The following is a 14,835-nucleotide window of genomic DNA, read 5'->3' on the forward strand; positions in this document are numbered from 1 at the left end:
AGGTGAATTTAAATCTTTTTCAACATTATCAATTTCAAAGCATTTGTACTTCTTCCTTTGTTTCCGTATCTTCTGAACTACAATACAATCGCTAGAGACCTTCTTCATGACAACGTTTTTAACATTCTTTGAATCTGCCACCACTCTCAATTCCACTTCTTTTAATGGAATTCCTAATTCTCCCATCCACAGCTTAAATTCTACGAGCCCTTGTTGCACACCAATTGCTTTAGCCTTGCTGCTTCCCCATTCTTCCTTTAGATTTTCAGCTTCCCTGAATTTCATGTAATGACTCCTTAAGAAATTCCCACAGATATCACGAAAGAGATCGACAATACAACATTTTCCGTTGTCCTGATATTAGCGTGCATCCGTGTGAAGGTAGTACACTTCCTGGAAATGAACATTAAAAAGAGATATTAATTTTCTAAAAGAGCAGCCAATAGAATCACAAGCATCAGAGTGTCATGACTATAATTCATAGTAATTTCTAACAAAACATAAACCAAAATATAATTATCATCTAACTAACTTATCCTCTAACAATAAAATAACTACCTAAGACTAATCTCTAACCGAATATAAAACGATTTTTTTTCGCAAACTCAAGAAGATATATCAGAAAACTAAAAAAAAAAAAGTTATGCAGCAATGGCATGTTCAGAGACAGCAAACTACTCCCGTAAGCAACTTTAAGCGACAATACTGCCAAAGACATAGATTAGCAGAACATAAGAAATCCTAAATTCAATTACCACAAGTGATCCCCTTACAACCATAACAGCACCATACGGTACCAAGAATAAGCGACAGAAAACTTAAAAAAATAAACAGATTATGCAGTAATGACATGTTCATAGACAACAAACTACTCTCGTAAGCAACTTTACAATACTGCCAAAGACATAGATTAGCAAAACATAAGAAATCCTAAATTCAAGCACCACAAATGATCCTCTTACAACCATAACAACACCATACAGTACCAGGAATAAGCGACAGAAAACTTAAAAAAATAAACAGATTATGCAGTAATGACATGTTCAGAGACAACAAACTACTCCCGTAAGCAACTTTACAATACTGCCAAAGACATAGATTAGCAAAACATAAGAAATCCTAAATTCAAGCACCACAAATGATTCTCTTACAACCATAACAACACCATACAGTACCAGGAATAAGCGACATAAAACTATAAAAAAAACAGCTTATGCAGCAATGGCATTGCGTAAGCAACTTTAAGCGACAATACTGCCAAAGACATAGATTAGCAGAACATAAGAAATCCTAAATTCAAGTACCACAAATGATCCCCTTACAACCATAACAGCACCATACGGTACTAGGAATAAGCGACAGAAAACTAAAAAAAAACAGCTTATGCAGCAATGACATGTTCAGAAACAGCAAACTACTCCCGTAAGCAACTTTAAGGAAAAAGCAACCCTTAATTAGGGGTTTCAGATGGGAACATAGCTTCCAAGCCATATGGACCCTTCTCCCCATTTGAATCATCATAGCTACACCATAGTGGAGAGACTCTATTGCAACCTTCTTATGCTAGGAAATCAACCATCTCGTTGCTCTCCCGAAAAATATGCCGGATTTCCACACAATTCACCTCTTGATCAAAAAATCAATTTGATTTAGTTCATTCATGAGTCTCCAAGGTTTGTTTTCCTTTGAGATAACCCAACCCCTCGCCATAGTTGAGTCACTTTCAATTATTAAGTTATTGAGCAAAAATTCTTGGCTAAAAACTAAAGCATTCAGAATAGCCCTAACCTCGACTTCATAAGCCCATCCATGTCCCACGTTTAATGGAAAATAGCCCCTGACTATACTGTTAACATCTCTAACAACCCCTCTCACACGACTTGGCCCAAGGTTTCCACTTGAAGCCCCATCAACATTCCATTTGAGAAAACCAGCAGAAGGTGGGGACCAAGACCAAACCCGAGGTGGTTTTAAAACAAAATATAATTATCCTCTAACAATGACTACCTAACAACTAACTTATCCTCTAATGACTACCTAACAAAGAAGGGATAGAGATCTCAATACCTGGTATTCGCAGATCAAATGAACCATAGTGTCATCAGTGGCCAAATTCATCTCCTTACCTCAGCCTCAGTTTTCTTCGTAGCCTTGCAAAAATTTTGAAGAACAGCCTTGGCTGAAACCAAATCAAGCTCCACACCCTTCTCAGCCATGCCCCTCAAAATCTCTAAAGCTTCATCCACCATCCCCACATTGCAATAGGCAAGAACTATCATATTATATGTAGCAAAAGAGAGTGAAAACCCATTACCAACCTTGTCCTTCAAAATCTTGTAACCTCCATCGGACCGAAACTGATCACCGCACAACCCAAACAAACACTTGTAAGTATTTTCATCAGGGGCCAAACCATCCTTATTCATGTCCTCAAGAACCTTCTCAGCCTATGTCGTCTTCTGTTTGGAGCACAAGTCTTAAAGAGTGGCATAAATTGGATTTGGCTTCAAGAACCCAATCGGCCTGCTCGATGATGATTCTGATTGAAACAACCATCATAGAAACAACTTAGAGGATGTAGTTTTACACTTCTACTTAGGACCATGACCATGAAGTTTAAAATGTGTATGTAGTTGAATGTGCTAATGCATATTCTATGTGCATTTTTGTCCCTTTCCATTCCATATTTATTAATTCAAATGGATATTCCCGCTATGTGTGAGGTTGAAGGCTGAATCCACTCTGTAAGATGTTGGTTCCAGGCTCAACTTGTGATCGCAAAAGCACATGGCAACAACATTACCATTGCACGTGACTCACCCTCAATTCAAATGGATACTCTGTGGAACATTAAGATGCTAGGAGCTAGGTGCAGCTCTTTTTTTTGGGTCAAAAGATACTAGGTGTAGCTGGACCTTTAGGGCTCGTTTGGCACGCCGTATTAGACATGATAGTATAAGCTTATACAATACATTATGAGTTTATCCATTGTTTGGTGATGACATTGTATTGTATAAGCTTATCCATCAAAGTCTCCTTATACGTTAAAATGACGTATAATTTAATCCATCATGTGAGTGAAGGATAAGGCATGATAAGGTTGTGACTTATAAGTCACCATCACCACCACCCTCCATTGCTGCCAACTTACACCACCATTGGCACCACCACCGCCACCGGTGTTGCCGCCACCATCCGATCACCACCGTCGTCGCCACCACCGCCCTACCGTCACCACTGGTGTTGCCACCATCGCCACCACAACCACCACCCTATCGCCACCGCCACCATAATCGCCGCCACCACTCTATTGCTACCACCGCCACCACTAACACCACAACCACCACCACCACCACCATTGCCTCCACCCTCCACCGTCGCCACCATAATCGCCGCCACCACTCTATTGCCACCACCGCCACCACTGACACCACAACCACAACCCTATCGCCACCACCAATACCATTGCCTTCACCCTCCACCGTCGCCGCCACCATACTGCAGCCGCCACCGCCACCGCCTTACCACCACCCTATCGTCGCCAACACCACAACCATCATCGCTGCCACCATCGCCACCACCCGATCACCACCACTGCCACTGCCACCACCGCCCTACCACCACCGACACCACAACCACCACCCTATCGCCACCACCACCACCACCCTATCGCTACCACCACCACCATTGCCTCCACCATCCATCGTAGCCGCCACCGCCTTACCTCCACCACCACCCTATCATCGCCACCACCACAACCACCATCGTTGCCACCACCACCACCAACCTATCTCCACTGTCACCACCACCGCCACCAACACCAACCTACCACCATTGCCACCACCACCACCAACCTACCACTACTTCCATCACCACCGCCACCACCGTTATAATCACCTCCATATTTGATTTTTATTATATATCATTATTCAATACTTCACTAAACATAAAATTGCATTAATTTAAACGATATGGTAAATTATACAGAGTATGGCCAAACGCTGGATTGTATAAGAAAGTTATCAGGGCTTATACTATCAGGCCTAATACTATCAGGTCTTATACTATCAGGCCTTATACTATACGTCGCACCAAACGGGCCCTTACTCTTGGAGTGTTTATTGGGCCTATTTGTGGCAAAGCCCATTGATACAGCACTATAAACCAAGAGTTTAATCTTTGACAAGAAATTGACCTAAAAAATGTTTGACAAAAAAGGAAATTTAATGTCAGGTCAGTTCAGCTGCATTAAAAAAAAGGTTGATTTAAATATTACACCAAAAAGAAAAAAAGGTCAATTTATATAATTCTTTCTGCGGAATTGTTTCTTTTTATTTATTTAATAATGAAAAATTGTGGCTCGGATGTAGTTTGCATGGATTAGGATTAAGTACATGGACAGTTCATATTTTCCTGACCAAGAGAAAGCAAAGATTCTAAGCAGAAGTGGTTCTTCTTTAGGCTTTGAAAACTACACTGCAAGCTTGATAATTGAAACCCTTTCTTTCCCTTGTGATCTTTAATCCTCAATGTATACATCACAAATCCTAAAACATTTCACAACACGCAACTGACAAGTCTTGTAGAATCCAGCTAGCTTAAAACATCCACTACAAAATGAAAATCACCTCTAGTAGTCAACAAATACATTGTATCACTTCCAAGAGCCAGGGAGAATGAAAGATATTGATTAAAAAGTTCAATAACTATACAATCAGAGGCTCAGTGCACATTATAGAAACATACAAACTGGCAAACCAAAAGCTCATACTCCCAATAAATCTACTAGAGGCTCCAAATAGCACATAAAAACACTATCAGAACCCCAGTTATATATCATCCTATACAAATCTGCTATTGGTAAATTCTAATGCATCTATAGGATCATAACAAAATGCCAATACCAATGCCATCCATCAATCAAAAGTATCTGAAAAATTAAAACCAAGCAAACTCAAAACCAAGATTCTGCATCATAATTTCTCTTCATCAGGCTCTAATAACTGAACTAAAAAACCATAATTAGAGCCTCATTTCTTAAACAGGAGGAGGCAATGAGCCATTGCTTTTCTCCTTGATAGAGTTGAGCTTCTCCAGCCTCCACTCTCCCCTCAGCCGAGCAATGAAAGTTGCAGCCTTCAAATTCACATCAGGGCTGGGACAGAAAACGGGCCCACCCACTTCAGCGGTGGCGGTGGCAGTGTTGGTGGTGGTTGTACTAGTAGTCATGTTTGCCACTTCCACATCAATGTGCTCCCTTTCCGGCGAGCTACTTCGCGAGCTCTGGTTGCTACGTACATTAACAAAACCACCACGAACAGTGAACTTCATTGCAGTCATCTTGAATGGCGGAGGCGGCGGCGGGGCCGGAATCAGTGGCGACTGGTTGCCGGTGTTTATGGCCTCATGGACGGAGTTGCTATTGTCTACCTTGTTTGGCAATGGTGGCCTCCCGGAGTTTCTCCGGCGGGGTGGCTCCGGCGGAGGAGCCGGCGGCATTGGGATCTGGCTCTTGCGTGTTGACCATCTCCGGGAAGACGTCAACGGCGGCAGCGGCGGCGGTGGTGGCGGCGCTGACAATGAATGAATTTTCTTATTCTTCCCCAGTCCCTTTCTAAACAAACTGTGAAAAACTGACGGCGGAGGCGGAGGTGGCGGTGGCGGTGGCGGCGGAGGTGGTGGCGCTGCCGTGTTGTTTGTTACTTCATCAACATTTTGGTAATGTTGACTGTGACTTTCATCGGTTTTGGCTCTCTGTTTCTTCTTTCGCTTTCTCGGGTTGGAGAGTACTGAAGCCCAAACCATCGCTATCTCCCTCTTCACGTTACTCTTCCTTCGCTCACTCTTCTTGTGCTCCGAACGTGCTTTCACCGACAGCCGCGGAGGTGACGGTGGCGTCGGAGGAGACTGGACCCTCGTGAACTCGCTATCATCCACTTCAGTTATTTCATTTTCCATCTTCGGAGGTGTCCGTCTCGGATTTCGACGAGCTGAGTCCGCCGCCGGAGGAGGCGGCGGTGGCGGTGGCGGAGGAGGAGGAGGAGGCGCGGCTGACTTCACATGCGGTGGAGGACGAACTTCAAAGGTATCCACCGGGATTTCCTTAACTCGAACTTCTTCTTCTTTGTCTTCATGAGTTTCCGGTTCCGGCCACCGTTGACGGTGCTCCACCAGCGGCGAGCGTGACTGCGTCTGCTTGTCGATTTCGAAGTCATCGAAGAAGCGAAACTGGTAACGCTCGTCGCCGGAATCCCACTGCCGCAGATCTGGGTACGAGCTGCTGCTCCTTCTCAGCCGGGTAACGCCGGTTGTCGGGGTGGCGGCATCGTAGACCTTCGTCTCATCAGGGAATCCAAACCAGTGCTGCTGCTGCGGCGGCGACGGCAGCTCGTAGCCAACTCTTTCCACCGACGACGATGAAGCTCCATTTTGTTCCGGCACGGCGTCGTTATGCGGGGATGGCTCCTCGTCGTTACGCCTGGCGAATACGCCGCAGCAGATGGCAAGTACGACGAGGAGGATGTTGAGGGAGTCCCAGCTGGTCTTGACGACGGAGACAGGGCGGAGAGCGTTGGAGGCGGCGGAGAGGAGTGGTGGCACGGCGATGAAGAAGAGAGTTAAGGCGAGGATGGGGAGGAGAATGATGAGAAGTGGAGGGCTGATGAAGGGTTGGGGCATCGTGGATGGATGGGAACAGTTGAGTTGAGTGATGGAGGTTGCTTGTTGTTCCTCTTTGCTTGATTTATTTCCCTTGATTTTGGATGAATATATGAAAAATTCTACTACTTTGGATGGATGTATACATCAACTTTTGTTTATATACATCATGTGAATATGCTTGGAGTCCCCCCAACTACCTTGTTGTTGCACATTTCTTTGAAGCTACTACTATCATACAATTTTCTTACATATTTTGAAGTATTTTTAAGTCTCGAGAGAGTTAATCGCATGACAGTCAGGGGTAGGGATACCGAAGTACAATGGAAATGAAAATCGGTAACTCTGTTAGCATATTCATTGGTTTCATCGCTAACTAACCGACGGTTTAAACAGTCAATAAATTTAGTCTTTTATAGGTTACTTATTGTTTTACTAACGACTTAGACTCTCAATAACTCATATAAGTGAGTGATGCACGCCCCTTTCACCACACCACTTTTTCTTCTATTTATTCTCTTTTTTCAATTCTTTAATATATGTTTAGTTTTTCTTCCCTTTATTTTGTAGTATGTGTTTGCAATTTTTTTGACAGGCCTGTTTGCAGTTTTGAATGAACGCATTTAACTATTTATAAAGCCTTTACAGGTCATTGAGATTAGAATAGATATGTTTATTATTGTGGATTATATACATTGTAAGCATATTTAATTAGAAAAAGTATGAAATTAATATTTTTTAGCATGTAAGGTTTATGTTAAGAATATTGTAGATACATTCATTGGTGGGAGAAAAACTTTAACTTCTAATATTTTTACGTCATTTATGACAATATTGCAATCTCATTGTTTTTTTTTTACCTCCTAATTGGTCTAATTTTCATATTCTATTCTTTGTTCCAAAACAATGATAAAATAATTATCATTTTATTAATCAGGTATTTATCAAATGTTTAAAATTGTTAATAAGATGCAAGTTAAATTTGAAAGACCTTTAAATTTTTCATTCATATCAAGTTAGTCATCTAAGATGATATGAATGATAAGTTTATCGATCTTTCAAAATTAACTTTAACCTATTAAATAATTTTCATTATTCGATAAAACTCTTATTGTTAGATGTTCTTTTGTTTTATGTTGCATTAGAAACATATATATGAATACATAACTTAGCCAGATGAGGATTATGATATTGTCACAAGGAGCGTAAAAATTAAGAGTTGAAGTTTTTCTCCTGGCGAAGCATTTTCATCCTTAGTAAAAAGTGTTTGTTTTCGTTCAATCTAGTCAAATTACTGAAGGTCTTGACCGCCGGTAACTTATCGGCAGAAAAACGCTTGAGTAAATTACCAACAGTCTTGGCCGTCATAAATTCATCAATAGTTTACATTACCTGAAAATATGTTATTACTGATATTTTTTTACCGACAATCATTAATCCGTCACTAATTGCACATCACACTTTGTCTCTTTTCTTTTGATCTCTCTCCTCATTTAACTTTTCACACTTCATTTTATTTCCACTACATTTTATCATTTTCTATCTATCCCTCTCTTCTCTTTTAGTGCTTGTTTGGGTGGGTGTTTCAACTGCCAAACGCGCGTCTCCACTGCATGGATTCAGACACTCTCAGTTGTAACTTTCTCCGACATTACATAATACATCTCTTACTTTCTCCCTTTTTTTCTCATCTTCTTTCATTCCACTACATTCTCACTTTTTACTGAGTGTGAATGGAACTTAATCTTTAATTTAAGTGTTATGTCTTAACTATAATAATTTGTAGAGATTTGTACACACATACACACCTCTGTCTAATATAACATCTGCTAGCTACTCTAGTCTTGTGTGCATTTGTTTTATATATATTAATGTATTTTTCCAGGTAGGTGATTAGGAAGTTTGGGACACGTGGAAGTTTGGCACACGACAAAGATGTACTAGAAACTGGTAGTCGTACAACAAGTTTTGGTTACCCTGGATCATTGGAGCGTGGGTGCAATCATTGAAACTCATCCTTTTACAACAAAGACCACACAGTAAACAAAACCTTTTATCCAAATCACAACTAGTTAATTAATTGTTGCCCGAAAGTGTTCCATTTCATGTCTGCCACACACAAACCAATCCCTTGCTCTATTAATCTAACCTATACATCTAAAATATATACAATATGATTTAACCAAATCATCAACTTAAATCATATATTAAGAGAGTTGCCATACTTGAAAGTTCAAATATTTCTCTCCCTTTTCATTTGGTTCTGAGCTAAACAAAGTTCAATTAACAATTACAATTGAAAGTTCCACTTTCATTAGCATGCAATTATGCCCACCAAACCAATATTTTATTTTTTCTGGTTGAATGACAGATGTAATTTCTTATAGCAAAAATGGTAGCCCGCGCCCAAGTTTGAAGAACAAGTCTTATCTACTTCATTGCCTAGCTATTTGTTGGGGCCATGGGGGCTCCATTTCTATTATCTTATTCACATTGCTTAATGCTAGCTAGCTATATTATATTTTCTATATACTACTAATTAATGCACCATGGCCTCATTAATCATGATACATCAAACATTTTTTTGGCAACGATTTAAAACTTTTTGGTGGGATATTTCTTAGAATTTGGGTTCCACTCAGCTAAGATGTGAAAATTACCTTGATCATATTTCTAATCAATATAAGATCTTAACTGTGCTCTCTTTTTATAATTGTTTTATAAGGAAAAACACAGAGTTGGAAGTGAAAGCACAGCTAGACCTATAGGTAAAGAACCCACTAACTAGTGACCCCGCCTCATGTATCTGCCAGTTCAATTCAACCCCTTCAACAGCTAGCTAGCTAGCTACCTTCAACTGCACAGCTGTTATCCTATTTACTCACTCGATCATTTCATTATTCTTAGAATGTTTTGTATTACAGGTTCTTTCTGTTCAATGGAAAAGCTCCCATTAGTAACTTTCAGGTTTTATTTTCTGGAAAGTCAAATTTGACATTTTGAGACAAAACTAACTCCAATCCAGACATGATTTATAGTTTTAGTTTTAGATAATTAATCAAAGTTTAGAAGGACAGCAATGTTTTAAAGCTGTATTACCAACTGGCAAGAATCTAGGCCACCATGAATGAGTTAAGGCTAAGCAAGTGGATCATCACATGTTTTAGTTGAATTGATAAGCTAGTGATTATGACTTGTTAAGAATATGGAATGTTGAACTTTACTTACATATATAGTTGACGTCTCTAGGACTAGATTCCATGATTAAACATCGACCCTATTTTCATCAAAGGTAAGGTAAAGGTTCCATACTTCCATTATTAATTTTCCCCTTTAGGTAAAGATCCTAAAAGGAAAATACTTCCCTAAACACTAAAAGGGAAAGACAATCCTCTATGTGAAGAACAAGCTACTTACTACATGGGGCAATAACCACTTTTCACATAAATGTTTATATTTATAAGCTTATTTGAGAAACTTAAGCACTTATAATAAATTAAAGTTGAGGGCTTATGAAAATAAACAGAAAACATATAGGTAGGAGTAGGACATCAGCTATTTTCAAGCTTATACTATAAAATAAACTCTTCAAACATAATCTTAATTCCTGTCTCTGATGCTCCAAATGAGTAAATCAAAACCGGAGGTTGAAAAATATTCCCTGCAAAAAGTATCTCTCATGAGATACCCTAGTTCCAGATTTTGGAGCTACCAGAGTATCCATGAAGGCCCTTCAATCAACAAAAGATTCCATGTTTTTCCAGCAGTTACATTCTCATTTGTTTCACATTTCAAGCATGTGTTTAAAAGGATAACAGAATGACTGTTTGAAAGTTAGGATTGTCTCCTCAAATTTACTTTCCTTTAATAGATTTGAGCCGCACTGTTACACAGGTGTTCTTATTCAAAACAAACAAATATAGCAACCAAGTATTCTCCAACATGGAAATCACTTAGTCAGAGAAAAGCAATAGTAAAAATTATGTGAGATTCGAATAACAGTGAGATTTCTTTGGTATACATATGATATACAAATTTACCAAATAAGGAAGGCTATGGTTTATTGTCCTTCTCTCAATTTGACTGATTTACTCCAGTAACCTGTAAGCATCTTTTTCCTTCATCATTTGAAATTCTTATATACAGGTCCAATTGTTTGTGATGTCCATCATAATCGCTTCTCAATTTTCACAGCAGTACTGGAATTAGAATCAATGGGAATGAAACAGAAGAATAACTCCTGTGATCAGCAATGCTACAGAGCATAGTAACGCCTGCAAGGATATTCAGAAAAAGAAGCTAAGTGAAATTATGAACTAAGGTAATACATAATATCCGCATTGCAGAAATGAACTAGGTCAACACGAATAGCAATGAAGAAGAGTGATCCACAACGACTACTTAAAGATATATTTAGCTGTTCAAGCTTACTCGCTTGTTAAAGTTCAGAAAATGCATGTTTCAAATGTAGAGTTTCAACAGGTTCTTCTAGATTGATCCAAGTTGAGGAAGCTAGCAAGCTAGCTCCTCTTAAAACAATCCTATTTGACAATTGATCTTATTCTAGTGTATAATGTTGACATTTGCAAATGCATGCCCACAAGTGTGCCCACACACACAAAGAGAAATAGACAAGTTAAGTGCAGAAAAGCCAGAGAGGAATGAGAGAGAAATATTACAGCAATTGCAGAGGCTCCCAGCCCTGCTCGTTCCCTAGGATCCTTGCGGTAGTAATTTCCAAAATAGAGGATTGTTGCGTAGTACCACAGAGGTGGACATAAAAATCCACAAAGAAATCTGTAATTGAACAGACAAAACCATTAAAGACAAGAAGAAGAAATAGAGGAAGAGAGTAGATAAATTACTCACGAGAACCATCCAACTCCGCAACCAAAACATGGGAGAGGTTTGTCATAAAGTCCCGCTTGGAAGTCCTCTGGATCTCTAATTAGGGCATACTTTCCCTTATCATTGTCTGTAGCATCTGTTGCTTGCCGTAATGCCGTGTCATGGCCACAGAAATGTCAGTTCTTCAGAGCAAACTTGTTTAAACAATTTCAGTGATGAATATAAAGCGAAATTTGCCAGAAGGGTGCAGTTTATGCCCAAAATACAAACTTGCAGTCATCATAAGTGTATAATAAGTCTATCCTTACATTATCAATGAATTTGTTACACATCATAGATTAAATTCTGTTCTTCAGGGAAGAGAAATTGCGCAGACAACTCAATAAAAAGAGAAACAGTTCTTTATGATGAAACAATTGTAAAGGAAAATGGAGCAAGCAACTCAATAATAAACATAACTGCCAAGGCTCTTGGATATTGAACAACCACATGTACTAAGTATAGCCTTCAAGAAAATATACCCCATATTGCATCCCGCACAAAAAAAAGAGCAAAAAGAAAAAAGAAAACCTAAATTCTTTGAGTTGGAAGCCATGGGAATACTAATCCTTGCTTTCCACGTTAAATGAAGTATGCAATTGAAAAGTACATGAAAATTCGTGCATTTGAGGTATATTGACATATCAATTTCATAGACAATCAATACCTCTAAAAACTGAATAATTTCGAGCAGATGGCCTCAGAAGGTCAAGATGTTTATCAGAGACCGGTCTTGTCAATTCCACGCCATTTCTCAAATCAGCAGTCTCTTCCATGCTGGCACCTGTAACATTGAATGTAATGAAATCAAAATTTCATGGTAAGCAAGTGCATTGAGTTGTAGAACCTGGAAAGTAAAATCAACAAAGCTTGTTTCCATGAAAAACATTCCTCCATGCTTTTTTAACCTATATTGGCGCATGTATATTATAGCCCACAACAATGGAAAAAAAGTAAAATACTTTCAACTAGGTAAGATCAACTACACGAATCAAATGATGGCATCATGTCCTATCATAAATCATGTTTAATGATAGACCTTTTGAATCTATATCTTTCTTATTTGATTCATAGTTTATTTAAGTCTCCCACAGTCCCACTACCTCTCACTATTAGACTATGAATCTTCTCCGCACATGCTCAAACTACCTAAGTCCTATTGTTTCCTCTCTAACTCTTTCAACTAATCATGTCTTGCCTTGTCTGTCCACACATCCATCACAATAAAATTTTCCCTAATAAATTCTGAGTTATACTTTTTCATTACAAATTACACCTAAAACATATCTCCATTTCATATCCATCTCTCTTGAATCCTATGGTTTACATCTCCCTATATTTCCTCGACACATTGAATGACAGACCCAAGAACCTTAAGCCAGGGGACTTATAGTATGACATGGTCTTCGATTTTCACCTCTAAGCTAAATTTGTTCCCTTCCTCCTAAACTTACATTTCATAGACTTCATTTTACTTAAAATGAACTCATGTGGTTCAAGGCTTATATAAACCCAACTCTAACTTCCGATTTATTATTTCTAACCAGGACTATATCAGCTATAAAAAGTACGCATCATGATAAGATCTACAGCCAAAAGCATGTATATCATAGCCTAATATGACAGAATATCCATCCTTCCTTGCCAATTTGTTTGGTAAAGGATACCAACAAGTTGGGAAGAAGGGATTCATTATAACATGAAACTTTAATACTATTGTTTCTAACTTGTCAGCAATAAAAGAAACGATATTATTCTAACTGCAGGACTATAACCTTAGGACCTAGACTCTAACTATCCAAACAAGGATCTAGAACATGTTTGTTCTGCATATCAGCTCGGCATCAGTATATTGTTTATTTGATATTTGCTTGAATAAGATATCACACTGGCTTTTACTAGAAGGATCAATACCGAATTGGAATACTCAATACATGACATCACAATCTTCATTTTGGGAAGGTGAGATAGATGTCATTTAGCTGTTTTCTCATTATCACAGAAATTAACAGAATTTTTTTCTTTTTCAAGTACCTTTATCCATGGATTGTGGATCTAAGGTTTACATATACAGGCCTTTGGCTGTTCAAGGCTTCAAGCAACACTCAAAAATCAAAATCCCTGTTGAATTAAAAAACCCCTTAGATAAAATCATGATTGTAAAAGCATCTCTTCAAAGCAGATAAATGAGAAGAATAAATACATAGCACTTGCAAGATATGGCACATCAGTTTTGAAAACTTTATAGATCAGAAAATCTTTAGAATGCTAGATTTGAAGAACTCTATTTAACAATTATGCATGTGTATCCACTCAAAGCTCACAGTCACAACAATGTGAGTTAGTTTTCCCATATTTTTCTGAGACTTTTTTCTTTTTTTGGTGCTACAAGAGGCAATATGGAAACATTAACAAAAAGAGTACCATAATTCTGCAAGCACATTCATCTTATCATTTGTTCTATAGATAGAAAAATTCCCATATTCTACTTGCAGTATGTTACAAAAAAACCTCAAAACAGTTGTTCATGGCTAAGGTATAATATTTATGACTTATGAGAACAAAGCAAATGAATTGGCAAAACTACTACTCATCTAAACCCCCAATCACAACAATAAAGAAACTGATCATGCATTGTACTGCAATGGGTACCCAAACCAGAACCAAACATGGAAAAATTCTACAGAAATCTAGCCAGAACATCTACCAATTCATAAAGGGCAAAGTAAAATCAATGGAAAAAAGAACCAAACTTTCTGAATCTTAGGCAATCGTAAAGGGGAAGCAAAAAAAAAGGGGAAAATTAAAAATCAAATTTTGATGCAGTAGATGAATACCCAGAAGGAAAAATGAAATACCCATTAAAGAAGAGCAAAGAAAGAATCAGAAAATAGAGAAAAAAAGAAGAGTACTTGCCTTGGAAGAGCAGAAAGAAGTTCCAGAGAAGAAAGGGACAGAAAATGATGTTGAAGAGAGAGAAGTGGGTTGGTGTTCTTCAAACTTGATCAGCAATTGCTGCTACCTTCCTAATAATTTCGTGTATTTTATTTAGGTGGAAGACTCTTTTCTCGACATAAAACCAACTCCAAGCTCAAGAGAATTGACTTGATCTTTGTCAAGAACTGGATTTGGAACCCAACCCTTAGATTTCACACCCCCAATTTTCGGATTTTTGGGTTCCGAATTATTTCGGAGTCTTATATTCCGAAATTAATTCATAATTTGTAGTGCAAAATACATGTAACATCTCACTTTTGAGTGAAAAAATACTTCGGAAACCTTATTTCCGAA

At 38.6% G+C, this 14,835-nt stretch overlaps 2 protein-coding genes across 5 annotated transcripts; both read right to left on the minus strand.

Annotated features, from left to right (window-relative positions):
• Positions 1 to 4,673: 4,673 nt before the first annotated feature.
• LOC130724358 (formin-like protein 20) lies at positions 4,674 to 6,791 on the minus strand. The gene has a single exon (XM_057575563.1). The coding sequence runs from the start codon at positions 6,676 to 6,678 to the stop codon at positions 5,038 to 5,040; it is 1,641 nt and encodes a 546-aa protein (XP_057431546.1). The 5' UTR covers positions 6,679 to 6,791; the 3' UTR covers positions 4,674 to 5,037.
• Positions 6,792 to 10,497: 3,706 nt separating this feature from the next.
• LOC130725919 (uncharacterized) lies at positions 10,498 to 14,621 on the minus strand. Of its 4 annotated transcripts, none has more exons than XM_057577108.1 (6): positions 14,461 to 14,592; positions 13,579 to 13,665; positions 12,212 to 12,328; positions 11,527 to 11,647; positions 11,337 to 11,454; positions 10,498 to 10,931 (listed from the first exon to the last, which is right to left on the minus strand). In XM_057577108.1, the coding sequence occupies exons 2-6, from the start codon at positions 13,586 to 13,588 to the stop codon at positions 10,869 to 10,871; spliced, it is 429 nt and encodes a 142-aa protein (XP_057433091.1). In that variant the 5' UTR covers positions 13,589 to 13,665; positions 14,461 to 14,592; the 3' UTR covers positions 10,498 to 10,868. The 4 variants fall into 4 exon arrangements, with proteins under 4 accessions (XP_057433091.1, XP_057433092.1, XP_057433094.1 ...); XM_057577109.1 differs by having other exon boundaries at positions 11,527 to 11,641; positions 14,461 to 14,583; XM_057577111.1 differs by lacking the exon at positions 13,579 to 13,665 and having other exon boundaries at positions 11,527 to 11,641; positions 14,461 to 14,621.
• Between the last annotated feature and the right edge of the window lie 214 nt (positions 14,622 to 14,835).

Source organism: Lotus japonicus, chromosome 6 (assembly GCF_012489685.1).
Source record: "Lotus japonicus ecotype B-129 chromosome 6, LjGifu_v1.2".
NCBI lineage: Eukaryota > Viridiplantae > Streptophyta > Magnoliopsida > Fabales > Fabaceae > Lotus > Lotus japonicus.